Source organism: Bombus huntii, chromosome 13 (assembly GCF_024542735.1).
Source record: "Bombus huntii isolate Logan2020A chromosome 13, iyBomHunt1.1, whole genome shotgun sequence".
In the NCBI taxonomy this organism is placed as follows: Eukaryota; Metazoa; Arthropoda; class Insecta; order Hymenoptera; family Apidae; genus Bombus; species Bombus huntii.
In genome coordinates this window covers 237,548-254,130 of record NC_066250.1, presented here as the reverse complement: position 1 = coordinate 254,130, position 16,583 = coordinate 237,548, and the positions used below count along the sequence as shown (strand labels likewise).

Here is a 16,583-nt window from a genome sequence, read left to right as displayed (position 1 = left end):
GAAACGACTTGTACATACGTACATTCTTGCTGCTTCGAATTTGTCTCTAAGAATACGCATTGTTACGAGATGTAAACGCTATCGATTTAATACTATCACAAGGTCAAAGCAGAGCGCACTGCCTTTCGTATATCTACACACATACACACGCGCGCACGCATATATATATATATATATATATATATATATATATATATTGGTGTATATACAAATATATACGAATATATACCGAAAATCCAGTTGGATCGGTAATCTGACGAACGTGGTAGCCGATGCACGTGCATCGTGCATCGAACTCGATCGCGAGAGGATCCAAAGAATCCAAATCTCAAATCGATAATAGTTTTGTAATAATCACAGTCGCTAATTGGACGCCGTTAAATAAAGAATATCCGTGTTTCTTTCGAACGTAACGGCGATTCGGCTGATCTACGGAGAACGCGTGACGAACACGCGGGAAAAGAAAAAGAAGAGAAAGAAGGAAAGAAAGAAAGAAATGTAGAAGGAATAACGAGACAAAAGCAAAGGAAAGAAAAGAAAAGAAAAGGAAAGAAAAGAAAAGAAACGGAAAGGAAAAAAAAGGAAAAGAAAAAAGATGCACGGCATTACCTGTGTGCGAAACGATCGTGCGGTATGCACGATCGGACGGAGTGGACCTCTTCCACGGGAAGACAGGAACGTTAGTCAGCAGCGTAAATAACGACACGATAGCCGGGGCTGAGGCTGGTGGGGTCGGACAGAGGCAGAAACAAGCTTGCGGATATTTCCTTAGGTATTTGCATACAATCCGGCTCGAGGCGAATTCACGGCGTTCAGGAATCCGTGGAAAGCCCTGCCGCCGTTGCTCTTCTCCCCTTTCCTTTCTTTTCGTTTTTCTACCACCTACTAAACGATCGACGCGTTCTTCGTTCGTCGTTTTCCGTTTTGAATTTTCTGGGCGTCGTCGATGCTTCCCAGCGATGCCGTCGCCCTTGTCCTTTACACGGATTCGCGAAACGCCGAATCCCAACGGCCGAGTGATTTCTCCGACTCGAAACCGCGATTCGTACAAAGTTCTCACGGAAACGCACCACGAAGGGACCACGGAGACGCGATAACGAAGCGATCGCGAAGCAGCGCCGGGCGAAAGGAACCGCACGCTCAACAACCCAGCCAAGCACTGTTGAGGCCAACAGGTGAGCCGTGCCAACAGTTTACGGCCAGTGACGTATCACCCGCGTGTTCTATTCAGGGCAACAGGTGTGAGCCGACGCAGTGACGTACCATTGCGACAGAAAACGATCGACCGGTTTCCAAATATACTTTGCTTTCGATTTACTTTATTTTCTTCCTTTTTTTCTCGCCTAAATTAACACCGCGTTTAACTCCGTTTTTCCTGACACGCCTATCGCACGCTCCACGCTACGAGTGTCTTCCTCTTTCGTTTCCACCTCTTTTTTTTCTTTTTCTTTTTGTCACACAAATCGGTGGACAAATTTTTGACGAAGCAAAATTTGTTCAAAGTAATTTTATTTTATGTCAAGATCAAGTAGATCAGTTTCGCGTAATATGTCTTTTTCGATTAACGCTCTCGAGTTAAATAAGAGATAATTAAGTAAATTTCGTTTTCGTTTCAATTAAATTTTAAATAATAAATGTAGGAGCCGGTGTGCGCGTTCCAATTAATTATAAATTCTTCTCCCGTAACGCTGTCCATGGCTCGTTCGAATTATTAAATTCATTGCATTCTTGTCGTGTGTTACTTCGTATTCGATCGACACCTGCAACGTTCAAACGGCAAACCCATTCTTCTTTCATCGCGTTACCATTGAAACGATGCCCCGTTGGTAACGAACGATCGAAAGATCGGCTTTCGCTTACAACGTTCGAGAAAAATGAAATCGACAGCGACGAAATAAAGTAAAAACGCGAAGAACTAAAACTTGTCGAATTGTCGTCATTTCGACACTGTCCTCCATCCAATGGCCAGATACGATAACAGAGACAGGCACGTAATTAGTTATGCGTACAGATCGACCGAAATAGATCCGCGGGCGTGGGAGAAACTGAATAGGATCGAGCAGAATCGTCGAATCGAATCGTATCGTATCGAACGTGGGTTACGTACCTACTCGTTAACTTACTTACAGACACCCGAACCGCTTCCTTTCGCGTTTCCAGACTTTCTTTCGTGCGCCGGGTAAAAGTGTATCCTTTGTTGGGCTACGCGATGGATATTGTGCGTGGCCAGTTAGTTTTGCAACTCTTATTCAAATGTTCGACAGACCGCTTTGCATTCCGAAAGTACTTTGCGCGTACTCCGCGCTTATCTTCCTTTCTCCGTGCATTTATCCGTTACGAGGATCCACCGAATCCGCCCACATCCACAACGATTTTATTCCTCTGGATTCGATTCCACTGGATTCGAGTTCCAGCGCTTCGTCTACTATTAAAACATAGAGCGATGGAATTATAATATATTTATCGACGATCACCATCTTTGGTGTCGCTGATCCGTCCCCAAAGATGACTTCATATTTTGCGTCATTTTTAGACGCTATATAATGTTGTAAAACAAAAAAGAGAAACGATCGGTTCATAGCAGTGTCGTACGATTGGCGAATTAAACCAAAAAAGAAAAGAATCGATAATTTCCAAGCTAAAGATCCGAGTAGTCCACGTCGACGCTAAATAATTTGTGATTTTGGTTGAGAAAGTCCTAAACAGCTAAATAGCACGCGTACGCGTGTGTGTACACGGCTTGAAATTTTAACTGAAAATACGCTACCGCGGAATGAACGAAGCATCTATGAGAAATAATTATCCACTTACGTCGCATGTGCCCGCTTGGTATACGTGTACGTATACGTATTGATTTTCGTTCGTTTTATCAAGAGAAAATCTCTTCTATGAATATAATAGTATCGATGTTTATCAAATCAACGACCATATCGATCGCAAAAGTATAAATTTTGATGTATTTAACAGCGTATTTGACAACAATCTATTTCACCGTACGCGTATGTGAAAAATTATTTCTGTTGCCGTAATTCGTTAAGTTTTAATTGCAATCACTGTCAACGTTGCACCACGAACGAATCTCGTTGCACGCTCTTATTCTGCACCGAGTCGATAACACGTCGCATATGGTAACACGAATATGGTAAGCGAAAATATTACCACAGCCGATATAAATGTCTTCTGTAAATGCATGTACGCACTAATACCGATTACCAGTGACCAAAACGATTTTAATCATTGATCCTGATAACGATCATTCCGGTTAACTCGTAATCAAAGTTATTTTTAGCCACCGTTTGATTCCGATACTGTACCTTTTTTAAATTTTCGATTACTGTTGTAAAATATCTAAAAATGGAATAGATACGAAATATACTATGCGAGACTGTTCTACTTTTTTATGTGCATTACAATTTCGAAAGAACATTCATAGGACTTTTGGCTTTATCTAATATTATTTCTTTCGATATTATAATTTGCGAATAAAGTAACGTTACGAATGAGCGTGGCGTAAGCTGCGGTGTCCGAGTGGTTAAGGAGTTGGACTCGAAATCCAATGGGTTTTTCCCGCATAGGTTCGAATCCTATCCGCAGCGGCGTTTTCTTTTTTTCCGCCATTTCTTTTACCTAGCGTAACGCATGATTATTTGTAAAAAAAAAGCCATTGTTGAAATTTATGTGTACGTAACAGCGTGGAACCGTTTACACGTATACGAGAACATTAATTTCGCGACGAAAGCACGTGGTCTTTCGTACTTCGTATTTTCTTCCTTTAACTTAACTCTCGTATTTCGTAGTCAATAGTTAACGAGCTATTTTAGGCGGTAGTTGTTACCGACTGATCCTAGGAATTTTAATAACGCAAGTACGTATGTAACGGGAAAGGATGAACAAACTCTTATTAATACTTGTTCGTTTATTTTATTAAGTTAGCGAACGGTAAATTTTAATCGAGATTAAACGCAATAAGACGGCGAAGCACACGTAATTAATGTCATTTTGTTATCTTAATTTGAAACATAAAACAACATTCTTGCTCTTCTTCGTTCCAGATTTTCCATTTAAGATCGTACGTTCGCTGAAGTAAAAATAAATTCTAATTAACACACAATCGACACGATTGTATAATTTAGTAGCAGTACTGTACGCACGATGAGGCATGTATAATACCTAAACTGAAACTACTTTCATAGATACGTTTGCGCCTTAAGTACAAGAAAATAACACGTTGTCGAAAGTAACAAATACATAGGACGATTGATAGAGAAGTCTGACGATTTTAAAACACGTATATCTAATTAAGAATTTAGTTAAGAAATGTACTTGCAATAGAATTAATTGAAACGTAATCGATAGACAGTACGTTGCTAAAGAAGCCACGTATACTTACGACAGGATATTTCTTTAAAATTGGTACTTCCACGTGGTACGTGTTCTTTTCTCCCGCTTCGATTGGACAAGAAGTCGATAAACAGGCATCGGGACTCATTCCCAAAAATGGAATATCCATTACCTGGCTTGCCCAAAAGATTCGACCTTGTATTTTTTCCGACGAGAAAGCTGGGAAATAGAAAACGAAGAGTCGTTCATTTTCACAAGGTATTTCGAACTAAATTCTTGAAATCCGTTGATTTACAACGTTAAATTCGGCAAAGACGGAACCATGTTACCGCCATATCGTATTTCGTTTGTCGCGTTACATTATTTTTGTCCCTAAGTCGTAAAAAAGGATAGTAGTACCGATACTTACAAGGTGTATAGTGGAATGTCATATTCCCAACAACTCCTCTTTTTAATTTACATGGTTTTCCTTCTGCACTTTCTTTACAAGGATCTATGTATACTTCGTGAATAGTGCAATTCGACCGAGTATCGGCTATAAAAAGAAAAACATAAATTCTCGACGTTAATCGACTGACAAACTTTTACTACGTAGAATGTGAGAAATCGAGTCCAAGCTTCGAGTTCTCATCGGTGATGCCTCTGTAACGTTTATAAATAAATTTTGCTGATTATCGCATCTCTTCCTGCTACGAACGCGATATAGCGACAAGCTTGTTATATATATGCACATATATATTCATATTTGCGATACGGTTGTTTATAAAACTGTGACGAAATAGTCAAACGCGATATGCCGTTGAATCAGCTTTGTACATTTATCTCGATGTACTATGTACCACTTATAAATCTAACATCTTCTATTCGGTGGATAGAGGGCAAAATGCGGCACGTAGAAATTGGAAAGAAGCATTATAAAACTACAAATGATAATTTTGTAAATTCTCATTGTCATTTGTAAATACGTAGAATGCCGAAAGGAGTAAACGCGCGTGTACTCGCGTTTTCACGACCTTTGAGTAAATACAAGAATTTAGAGATTTTTATGCGATATGCATGATACTACGTAAATGATTATTTGCGATTACGATTTCAAACGAATATATACGACGCATACAAGGGATTATGTAAACGGGCAAAATAAATAGTACTAAATAGCGATAAAGGCAAAAGCCGTGTCGTGTTCTCCTTTTTTACCGGGAAACAATTCTTACATGTTTCAAACGTTTAAACGTTCTTTTTCTTTTTCTTTTTTTTTTTCGAACATTTTACGATTATCGACTTCACAGCATTATTTATACTACTTGGTTATACCTTTAGTTTCTTATAAAACTTAATATCGATTTGTTATTTTTAAAACGCAAACTTTTCTCAACCGCGTATACCATATTGCGATAGCCGCGCTAAAATGAGAAAGTCAACAAAGACGAATCATCGTGTTTTTTCCGCGTGTGGTCTTCGGCCTGCTCTCGCGCAATAATTTACAGTTAATTAACAAATGACGATTCGTAGATCACAGACTTTTGCCGCGCGAGGATTTTTCCAATTTCACATCGAACGGTTTAAAATTCGCTCGTTAGACTCGCTACACCGTTTCGCGTTTTAAAAGCTTGTAGTTTTTCGAATCGAATAAATTGAAATTTCGAAAATTTCGCTATTTCGTAGGAAACGCGATTCGAATGCCGATCTTTAGAATCGAACGAGCCATACTCACGATCAGGATAAGGACATTGCCGCCATGGCACGAGTTCCGCATAGACCATGGACAAGGCCACGAACAAGAAGAGGGAAACGAGTAGCGCACTGTTTCGGTTCATCCTCGATGGACGGTCGTTGCGATGTGAAGCGAACGAAAGACGACGATTCCGCTCTATCAACAGAACGTGTACGACTGTCGAGGGGAGTAGGGAAGGTTCAAGAGTGGGGCCATAGGTCAATTGAAATTGTATCTCAAGTAGCTTACACACGGTGAGACTCGTCTCGCTGCGTCTAGCGAGAAACCATTGTACGTACGTATCCCTGATACAAATGCGATCGTGCGCAACGAAGAAACAGCGTACCCTTTGATCGGGCGAGTAAGCGAGAAAAAAGTATCGGCTCGTAAATTTCTATACGGCAACCATTGTTCCAGGCGAAGGATCAACTACGTTGACTAGATTTCTGATTGAAATGGTAAGAGTCGAAGCTAGTAAATACGTAAACGATGGTTAAGTGGACGAGGCAATATCGGGATGGTCGAGTAGGCAACACGATACCCGAGACCATTTGGCGTGAGATGCTTTAGCAACGAGAAAGTAGCAAGTACACGCTTGTTTCGTCTGCTGTCCAAGCAATCGCGCGTTGTTATCACGCTATACCGTTGTTCCGTTGATTCAGCGACTATCGCGTTTCCGTAATCGTCAAACCCAGTTCTCATAATCGATCTTTTCCTAATTGGCAACCGCTTCGTATATAAGAGCAAACCGTCGTTAAGGGCATTTCTATATCGATATCGAAGAGAAGAAAATCAAAGGTATTTCTTTTCCACGAAGATTACAATTACGTGGATCCCTTTCCAACGTCCACTCCATTATGCAGCGAATCGCGCCACTTTTTACATGCTTCGAACATCAGGGATTAGCCGCGAAAGTACCATTCTCGACGAGTATAAGTACGCGCCGTATCCTACACGATACAAGACACGTTTGAACCATCAGAGCCGGAAATAAGAGTTCGACGATCGTTCGAGTGGCGTCGCTATGCGGATCGAGCATAAAGGCCGGCAAAGGGCTACCGCGGACCGAGGCCAACCTCGGATGACCAATCAAACACGAGACCTCTGGAAAAATAATTGGACGCAATTGTTAAATTGTGCATTTCCTGATAAAAGTGGCCCGGCCATGCCGGAATTCAGTCTCGCCGCCGATTCTGCCGAAATCTCAAATACGAGATCCGTCTGACCCTCTCAACGTCCATTTACTTTTCTCATTTAGGTGTGGCCGCGACCTGCCGTTACGATTCCGACCATTCGAACGGTCAATTTTTCCGCCAATCTTTCTGCACTCTCGTACGCGATTCAACGAAGAAAATCCAAAAGCGAAACATATTTAACGTAGTTAAAGTTTGCCTTCCAATCCGTTACATTACAGACATCGTCACTAGCAAATTCTTCGAAAGGTAGAATAATTCACGTTTAGTAATCGTAATTAATCATTTCTTTGCCTTTCTTTCTTTCCCGTGGCGGTCCATAAGCATACGCCTAAATGTATACTTTGTGGTCTAGCTAGTGTCTAGTTAGGGTGTCAGGCAAGCAAGAAAAACGCGAGATTCGTAAAAGATCAAACTAAAAATGTAATCGGTACGATCTGAAGCGTGTATTTTACGTAAGATGACGTAAAGTCGGTAAAACTATCCAACTCGTACCATTAACGTGTGGAAAGTTCTACGGGAGAACTGGGATGAAGCTTCGCGTTGTTACTTACCTCGAACAGAGTTTCACCTAATTTTTGAATTCTAATTCCCTTGGGCCGAAAATATGACGCAACCTTGTAACAGTTTATACAGAATCAGGCCACCGTTTCTCAAAGTGCGATCCATGCCCTATTGGCGTTTTGTAACTTTGCTGCACGTCGAACCTATCCAAACGTGATAGAACGTAATTATATCGTTATCGTTAGCGAAACCGGTTCTAAAGAAAATAAAAAGGAAAAGGAAATTGAAATTGTGGAAATAATATTTTACGTTGATAAAAGAAAATTCATTTTTACGTTGCCTCTGACGCGTATAGCGGTAGTAGCGGTAGAAGCGGTAAGAAAGAATCGTTAAGACATCTTAGATAGATAGATATTAAATAAATAGCATATTATCGGTAAAATCGCAAACATCGATTCGTCGTGTCTCTTCCTTTTCCTTTCAAACGGTCTAAAGTAATCGATCCCTATAATTTTTCACCGGTATTCCGTACATCTTTCACATCGTGTATCGATTTAACATTTCGTCCGACGAGAAAAGATGTTCGCGGCCGAAACTGAACAACGACGTTGAAACGTCGGAGAAGCAACGACTCGAACGATGAAGCAACGAAGCGTTTACCGCAGTTGGAACGAGCAATTGGAAGAAGATAGGATCGATGGCGTAAAATGTAAATGGACGAGATAAACGAAATAATTATTATTCGCAGTGTCGATTAGAGCTAGTCCGATGGCTGGGGCCGTAATAGTGGATCACTTGGTCCATACGCCGCACACCGTGCGTTATAACAGCTAATATGCAATTATTCAATTGAAAGAACCGGTTGATTCACAAGGTACTAGTCGGCGGATAGTTTAGAATTTAGAATAGAAGATGTTTTCGTGGACAGCGCGCTTTGGCTCTTACTTTTCCAATGAAACAGAAATAGAGACGGAGATGCGTACGAATCACGAACAAGATTCGTCGCGAACAACTCGCAGTTTACGAATAGCAGCTAAACAAATAGCAGCCGGCAAAATACAAATTTTTCAGCAGAAAAGCAAATATTTCAAATTTATAAGCTGATCGAATATATTTAGGAAAGGGTTGGAAAAATACGACGTTTTACAGTTAAATTCGATTTCATTCGGTCACAAAATTTTGTTCGGTAACAATTTCGGTAACGATCGCTTGTAATTTGAATCATTTCCAGAGAAAACGTTGGCAATTTTTCTAGCTTTCCATCATTTTCGCACAAAGATACTTACAATCTCCTCGATTCGCATTGGAAACGCTTAAATCAAGCACGTATATGCTTTGAAATATTGGAATGCTGCATATTTCGTTCAGATCCGTTCGTCGAACTAGCGTGTGTAAATAATTTATTAAATAAACGATTTATTGAACCATCGTATGGCTCTCTTCACTTGTTTATTACATACAAGATTTAACAAAATAATAATAAACTTATAATAATACAAATATTAATCGTGTCGTTAACGAAACGTTCTCACAAACGATTAACTGTACAGAATTCGGCGTAAACGCGTCGACGTTCGTCAGAAACTGTAAAAGTTTCGTCGGGCAGTGTCGAATAGCACCAACTAGAAAATCAATTCAATGACATAAAGATATATTACTAGACGTAGAAATAAATGTTAGAAAGGTGCAACATGTAACGATGCTTAGTAACAAATACTTATCGAACCTATGAATATTAATCGATTAATGAAATCAATGTGAAATTTACTGTTAACGCTAATTGTAAGTCACATGTCACGTGAATTCGATATCGATTGTTGATATCGATCGAGAACCGAAGCGGCGTGTCGTCTTTTTACATAATCCGCGTCATTCGCAGTGAGATTGTCCTTCTTGTTGGAGCAATCGTCATTACAGAGGAGCAGGTATCGATTCTTTGGTATCACCGTAATGCGCGCGCGCGTGCGCTCCTGTGTGTGTGCGTGGTCGTTTGACCGTAATCGAAACTGCTTGTTTTTCCAGCTTTTTCACACGACGACAAATTCATTTATTCGAACGATCGATTCTCTCGAGAAGCAAACTTTTATCGAAACCGCCGATGCTTTTCAACGCGATTTTATTTTATTTACTTCCAGTTGCAAATCACTGTCCGATTATTTCATCGTTTAAAACTTTACCGAGAAACGGGTAGGAAAACCCGTGGTTCGATCGTTGAAAGCAAATAGGAAATCGCAAATAAATAGCCGAAGAGATCGCAACTAGAAATTCATCGCGTAGACGCAACGATGTCGCGTAGAAACGCAGAAACGTAGAAAAATTTGACAAATTACATCGATCGCAAGAATCTCTTAGAGACGCAACACATAGAAAAACTGAAATCATTTACGACCATGCGATCGAAAACGTTGGATGCAACGTTGGAGTTTTAAAAAACCGAGATATTTAGCTGGAAAGCTGAAATAATAGTTGTCGAATGGTTACGAGTCAAAACATCATCACACTTGGGAAGAAAATTTCACTCGCTTCCTCGAACGACAATCTCCACCAACACACCACACACCACTTCATCGGCGACGTTCTCCCGTCTCTTTGGCAAATCTATTTTTGCTTCTCGTTCTCAATGCGTGTTCACGTTAACTGCTCGAGCTTGTTCTCAATCGGGAGGATCGAGTCGAACCGTTCCACCGACCCGGACCGATCGATCGCAGCAAGAAAACAAATCCAGCGCACGCACGGTCCGCCTAAGAAAACATGTTTTATCCGTACCATCCTAGGTGATCGATTAACCGTAATTGTACGGTGCAGTGTACAAAATAAAAAGTTACGCTAATGTTATTACAATTGAACGTTCGTTTAATCGACTGTCAACGGTAAAAAATTGTTTTTACCGTTAATTAAACGATTACCTCTTTTCTGTATAGAGATAGACGATGCTTTTCCTACAACGCTTCTTCGTATTTGTAACTGCTCTTTTATGTATTTGTCGCGTATATCACGGATACGTGAGATATCCGACAACGATTCAGCCAATTATACATGACAATACATAAGTATTATACGCGTATCGATGTGCTCGCTTTACTAATAATTTATAATAAATTACGGAAGCAAAATTAGAAGCAAAGCAAGTTGACGAATAACGGAATCTTAACTGGAAAACTTAAATGGTCGATACGTTTCTGACGCGCGTTCTATCCAGCACGTATTAAACGCGATACATTGCAGATTATACTTATTACGTATTAATACTACAGTCGAGAACAATACGCGTTATCTGTAATATACGATACGATAATCGAAGTTCGCATACGTTTAGTACTATACGCCTGTACGACTCGTAATTAATACAATGAACTCGCAATGAACATTTAATTTATTTCGTCGTTAGACTTGCATGTTTTTCAAACGTTAATTTACTTTTCGAGCGAATAGTCGTCCGCTTTAACGTTTCATTGTTTCATCGTTTCATCGTTCCATCAGGGAAATCGGCTCGTCTTTCGAGTGAAATCGGAAACGTCGCGCTTCGCTATTCAAAACCGATCGTTGAAAGCGTTCGAACGGATAACGATGAAACCTGAAAACTCGAAGAAACACGATCGTATTAAAAAACGAAAGGATAAAGATTCTCCTTCGGCGGCTTCCGGATGTACCTGCTCGGAGTTGGCTGCGTTGGCTTGCAGAGAACAACGCGTTCCGTGGCACTCACACAACGTAAATTGGATCCTTACACACCGATATCCTCGCTTCTTGCAGAATCCTCAGCCTTGGTCCCAAGGGAACACCCATTTTTTGCAACCTCTCTTCGCTTAGGTAGGGAAGCTCTACCATACCGACTTTTTCTTTCTCAAACGCATTTGCATATTTCTGGGACACGTTCAATTTGGTTAATCGAAAGAAAACGAAAAATGATATTTTAGTCGTGTCTGATAACGCGGTAAAAAAAGAATCGCAGGTACGAGGCGTCTGCGCCGCTTTTCGCACCGTTGCGTCGATTTCAACGAATAAAAGTATCGGTACACGCAGCGAACCACTCAAATGGAAATATCTGTCGCGCAAATTTCTTCGACGCTATGTCGATCGCCGACGTTAATCGGGATTAGGGAAAGAGAGTATCTTTTGAAAATTTGCTCTGCGATTCATCGCGATTCGTTCATTTAATAACGCTTATTTCGTGGATAAACGCGCGAATCGATAATTCCATCGATCGGATTAGAAACATTGATACGACTAGAAACGAAAGCAGCGGTAATTCGAATTACCTACCTCATACCCAAGTTCCCTGAGGAATAGTCTGATGAGCGGTGGTTCTGTGCCGAAGAACTTGGTGAGCTTTTTCACCCTCGAAGGATTTGAAAGAGCCGGCAGCTCGGAATCCTTGATCAGCGGTTGAGACTGCGACCTCACCATTGCCATGCTCGTTTGAGTCCTGAGTGCAGCAATCTCGCCCCTTATGTTCTCCATTTCCTGCGAATACCTGGTAGTGGTGAGTTTCGAAAATTCTCACTCGCTTCACCGCCTATACCGCTCCTTCCTATTTCCCACGTTCCCTCCTATGTCCGATTGCACTCGATTTTGTTACAACAAGTCGTTAGATAACAGTTTTAGACAAATTCATTTCGATTCAACTATACCGTGTATGAGAAACCGTGTTTTCGCTACTTAGCTACGTATGCATATACGTAGCTAAAGAATTTCTAAAGAAACTGACCATGTAAACAGCGCCTTTGAATCGTCCTCGTCTTTATTTCATTACCGATCATTCGATTTCATTTTTATTTCGTTTTTGTTGATTCGATGCGAAAGCCTTTCCAATTGCAAACTCGACACGCATCGATAAAAGAACTTTCCGTACGAAACGAGTTTCCTTTATTGTCGAGCATGTTGCTTTTTAAACTCCAAGTATTTAAAAAGTTGCCAATGCTCGCATATGCTTATACGTACGATATATGTACGATGAGAAATAAACTGCATACAGCGGTACGTAAAAATAACTGAAAATCTCGTCTTTCTAAAGATCTCTTCTAAGCTAAGCGTTTTTAAATCGTTAACCAGATTCTCTCACCTGTATCATCAAATGTTGCGTCCTCATCTCCGAACTCAAGTGTGCCACCGATCTGGCAAGCGTCACTACGTGAGATTCTAGTCGTTGGAACCGTTTGTTAATGCTCTGTAAACGCAAGGACAATGCTTAATCGGCCGCGTATCCGTGAAAATAGATCATCCAGCTTTAATTTGTGTTGCGAACGAGAACTTTATCTATTTATTCTTCGATACAATTGTATCAAAAAAATTTCATCTCTCCATATCGAAATCGACCGTTTAATTTCACACAATTCGTACGACGCATTTTCATTTTTCATATAATGAAAATTACGATAGTAAGTGTGATAAAACACCGGCCGCCAAGTAACGGATTGCGACATGTGTGGCGTGACGCTCCTTTCCGTAAACGATATCATTCTACCTTGATTCGTTTAAACGAAACCTTATGCACACGTCTTGCAGATACACCAAGTACGGCGATAAAGTTTCGCGATTAAGTAACAGTAAAGACCACTATAAAGAGGATTCGCGCGAAAAGCAAAATGCCGTTTTAGAAAGTAAAATTAGCTAACGGAATCTATGGTAAACGGTAATGAACGGCCGATGAAGATTCGCGAAAGATGGATGGAAATGATACCAAGATGGTGAAATGGACGCGACGCGTCTTTAATCGAACCGACCTTTATGTCTTTGGCTTTCTTCATTCTGTCGTCGATCGCGTGGGATCTACGTTTATCATGGTGCCTTGTAACAGGTCTCGATGAAACGGACGACGTCGGCAACGATGAGACGGAACCGTAACTGGCCAGACCTCTGGCCTTCCGTCTTTTTTTCACACTTCCGCCGAGCAATTTCAGTACCTGCGATCGTTAGTAATCCTATTTTACTACAGCTGTTCGTATCGCCATGTTACAGGTGCAAGTTACAAGTACGATTTAACGTTTGTACATCGGTTAATTTGTGACAACTACACCAACGTAAGTTGCTACTTGTCTCACCTCGCTGTACATATTTTCCAGACCTTCCAACTGCTTTCTAATCGTTCTTGCGTCGTTTGTACTTAAATCGGAATCGCTTCTATCCAGCATCGAGTCTAAATCGAGTCCAGTGGTGGTCGAAGTCAAGTCAGCTGCTTCTACACCGAAAACTAAATAAACGATAGTCGTATAGAGTCGTTAAGGAGGAAAGTAACGATGGTGAAAAATACGCGCAAAGAAGAAAATCGAACATTACTTACGATGAGAGAATTTCTTCGCAGCATCTTTTTTGGAAGTAGACGCACCACGATGCTTCGAACTACCCGGGAACCCGCTTCTTTTCTCTATAGCCTTGCTGTAATCGTTGTAATTGGGTTTCGATCCGTATGGTAAGCTACAAGGCCCACAAATACGTGACCGTTAACATTGCCAAGAATCGCATGCTAAGAGGACGGTTAAACTGGCAAAGATTAGTTATTTCGATGGGATACTCTGTCATCGTTAACGCGACTGCCGTAATCGACCAGCGAAACCAACCGACCTTTACGTACAAAAGCGTATCTCCTAGATCGAATAATCGTTTGGAACGGTAACCGGTTTCCGTTTCTTGGAATATTCTTTATCGCAACTACGGTTGGCGGCATCTCGAAGGATATTTTACGCGTCGAAATAGGAAGAGAAACAAAAATTCTGGTTTCCCGATAGGTTGGTTGTTCCTAAAACGAGCACACCCGTCTGCCTACGTTTGTCGACAGTTTGCGATCGGTTGGTTGCGGATCCATTTTAGCAGACCCGTATCGGTGCCCCGATGTACGCGAAGGCCAGAAATAATCGGAAGCAACCCTGGACCAGTGACCGGAAGCGACATCGGTTACGGGACGAAGAGGATCTGTTTGAAGTAGCGTTACCTCGCCGAGTATCGATTTCTCGATGTTCTGGGACTTTCATGGGGTGAAAGCGGCGGTAGAGGTGGCGTTACCGACGATACACTTTCGGACAGGGTGGAATGCGCCATCGCGGGGACGTCTCTTGGTTCTAAAATGCTTCTCAGTTCCGACTCCACTATGTCCACCCATTCGGAATCCTGTACTGTAAGTTCGAGTAAATCTACGTAATTATAAGTACAATTTTAGAATCGCGACAAAACGTTTACACGCGCAGATTACGCGCAACTACGCGGTCGATTACCGATTATTCGATCGTCAGTCATATTCGTAATCATCGAGGAAACATTTGCACGACACAGATGCGGACGTATACGTATTCTACAAGTCTGACTAAAACTAGAGGAAGCTAGGATTACCTACCTTCTACCGTTTAAGTGTATATATATATATATATATATATATATATATATATATATATATATATATATATATATATATATATATACACACTTTGAGATACGGTGAAATATTTATCGTGGCGACTTAACGAGACTCTAGCAAGGTTGGCGAGTAACAAACCTGGGGGGTGAGTTTGGTCTTCGGGTGGTGGCCGTCTTCCGCTCGAATAAACAGCAGATCCTCTTCCCGAATCAACATTGGAGGAACTCTGTCCAGCTTTATCGTAATCCGATCCAGATCCCTGATTCTGGATTTTCAATCGGCTGATACCGTGTTCCAGCTCGTCTTTCCTTGCCTCCGATTTCGCTATGCAATCCTTTGCGTATTGATTCTCCATCCTCTTCAGAGGCTCGCCGTTTCCAATTTTCGACCCGCACGAACTCCTACCCACGTCCGTTTCGATACTATCCTTCGACATTTTTCCGTTGTAATGATTCTCCTCGGCTCGTTTCTGCAACTCTTCGATTCTTTTTTGCACGCAAGTTCCTTCCGACTCCTGACTTTCCTGACCGGCGGCCACTCCTAGCTGTTCCTGTTCCCTCTTCGAACACCTAACGGCATCGTCTCTGCGAATAGCGAAGCTGGTTTCCGGCCGATACTCGTCTTTCCTTTGAGAATCGCTTCTCCTGAATTCCCCTTGTCCACGATCTTCCACCGTAATCTCGTATCTTTCTTTGTCCAACGGATCCACCGTAAGAGTTTTTAACCCGTCAACCGGATTTCTCGATTGTTCGTTAACGCAGCCAGACCTTTCGTCCTCGTACGAAAGTTGCGGCTGGGACGCCGCCTTCTCGATACCTTTCGTCGAGTTTCGTCGCTGAAACTCTGCTTCCTGGTTACTTTCGGCTTTCATATAGACTTGCGGTACACCGTACCTCGGTCGACCTTGAGCATAATGGTAATACACTTCCTGTCCGGGCAGCCTCAGCTCTTGAGCTTGTCTGGAAGTGCTCGGTAGATCGATCTGAGATCTTGACATGGTTTGTCGAGCTTGTTGGTATTGCTGATAAGACACGTTGTTCGAGAAATAGCTTTGCTGCACGTTCCTGACGCCGGCGCCGCCGCCTCCGCCTCCGCCTCCGCCGCCGCTGCCGCCGCCGCTGGTTTGGCTATTTTGCTGTCCGACCAGTTGCTGCTGCTGCTGCTGCTGCTGCTGCTGCTGATGCATCTGCTGGATCAGTTGTCGTTGATGCATGTTCTGTGCGTGCTGCTGCGCGAATCTCGGACTCTGATGATGGCTCTGATTCTGATGCAACAATTGTTGCGCACTCTGGAAGTTTTGATTCGACGGTTGCATCGCCGCGTTCCCCACCTGGTGCGGCTGCACGCCTAGACCATGAGGTTTCTGCATCTGCGTGCTCTGGCCCTGTTTTCCAAAATCGCTCCCGTTAATCCCGATAAATTCATCCAGCTGTCAACCTCGAGCAAATGACTAAATTAACCGACTAAATTAAACGACTAAATC

At 41.9% G+C, this 16,583-nt stretch overlaps 3 protein-coding genes and 1 non-coding gene across 22 annotated transcripts in view; 1 reads left to right on the top strand and 3 right to left on the bottom strand.

Moving 5' to 3' along the window:
* The window catches only part of LOC126872293 (echinoderm microtubule-associated protein-like 2), a 33,179-nt gene extending 30,951 nt beyond the window's left edge, over positions 1 to 2,228 (bottom strand). For 9 of the 11 annotated variants that reach the window (XM_050632051.1, XM_050632053.1, XM_050632060.1 and 6 more), the window contains exon 1: positions 610 to 1,203. The gene's annotated coding sequence lies outside the window, so the exon portion shown is untranslated. Of the gene's footprint in view, positions 1 to 609; positions 1,204 to 2,123 lie in introns of those variants that run through there. The other 2 variants (XM_050632067.1, XM_050632068.1) reach the window with 2 other exon arrangements.
* Positions 2,229 to 2,407: 179 nt separating this feature from the next.
* Positions 2,408 to 6,223, bottom strand: LOC126872310 (MD-2-related lipid-recognition protein-like). 2 transcript variants are annotated; one of them, XM_050632110.1, is made up of 4 exons: positions 6,056 to 6,223; positions 4,751 to 4,876; positions 4,391 to 4,560; positions 2,408 to 2,425 (listed from the first exon to the last, which is right to left on the bottom strand). In XM_050632110.1, the coding sequence occupies exons 1-4, from the start codon at positions 6,156 to 6,158 to the stop codon at positions 2,423 to 2,425; spliced, it is 402 nt and encodes a 133-aa protein (XP_050488067.1). In that variant the 5' UTR covers positions 6,159 to 6,223; the 3' UTR covers positions 2,408 to 2,422. The 2 variants fall into 2 exon arrangements, with proteins under 2 accessions (XP_050488067.1, XP_050488066.1); XM_050632109.1 differs by lacking the exon at positions 2,408 to 2,425 and adding an exon at positions 3,899 to 4,078.
* On the top strand, positions 3,515 to 3,596 carry Trnas-cga (transfer RNA serine (anticodon CGA)). Its single transcript has one exon. It is a non-coding gene; the product is annotated as a tRNA-Ser (tRNA).
* Positions 6,224 to 9,135: 2,912 nt separating the features above from the next.
* Positions 9,136 to 16,583, bottom strand: part of LOC126872292 (uncharacterized) — a 46,387-nt gene continuing 38,939 nt past the window's right edge. For 6 of the 8 annotated variants that reach the window (XM_050632043.1, XM_050632045.1, XM_050632044.1 and 3 more), the window contains 8 exons: positions 15,239 to 16,484; positions 14,681 to 14,861; positions 14,033 to 14,166; positions 13,794 to 13,942; positions 13,476 to 13,655; positions 12,815 to 12,919; positions 12,016 to 12,216; positions 9,136 to 11,616 (listed from right to left, as the gene is read on the bottom strand). In XM_050632043.1, the coding sequence (XP_050488000.1) occupies positions 11,455 to 11,616; positions 12,016 to 12,216; positions 12,815 to 12,919; positions 13,476 to 13,655; positions 13,794 to 13,942; positions 14,033 to 14,166; positions 14,681 to 14,861; positions 15,239 to 16,484 (2,358 nt within the window). In that variant the 3' untranslated portion in view covers positions 9,136 to 11,454. Of the gene's footprint in view, positions 11,617 to 12,015; positions 12,227 to 12,814; positions 12,920 to 13,475; positions 13,656 to 13,793; positions 13,943 to 14,032; positions 14,167 to 14,680; positions 14,862 to 15,238; positions 16,485 to 16,583 lie in introns of all 8 variants that reach the window. The other 2 variants (XR_007691935.1, XM_050632046.1) reach the window with 2 other exon arrangements.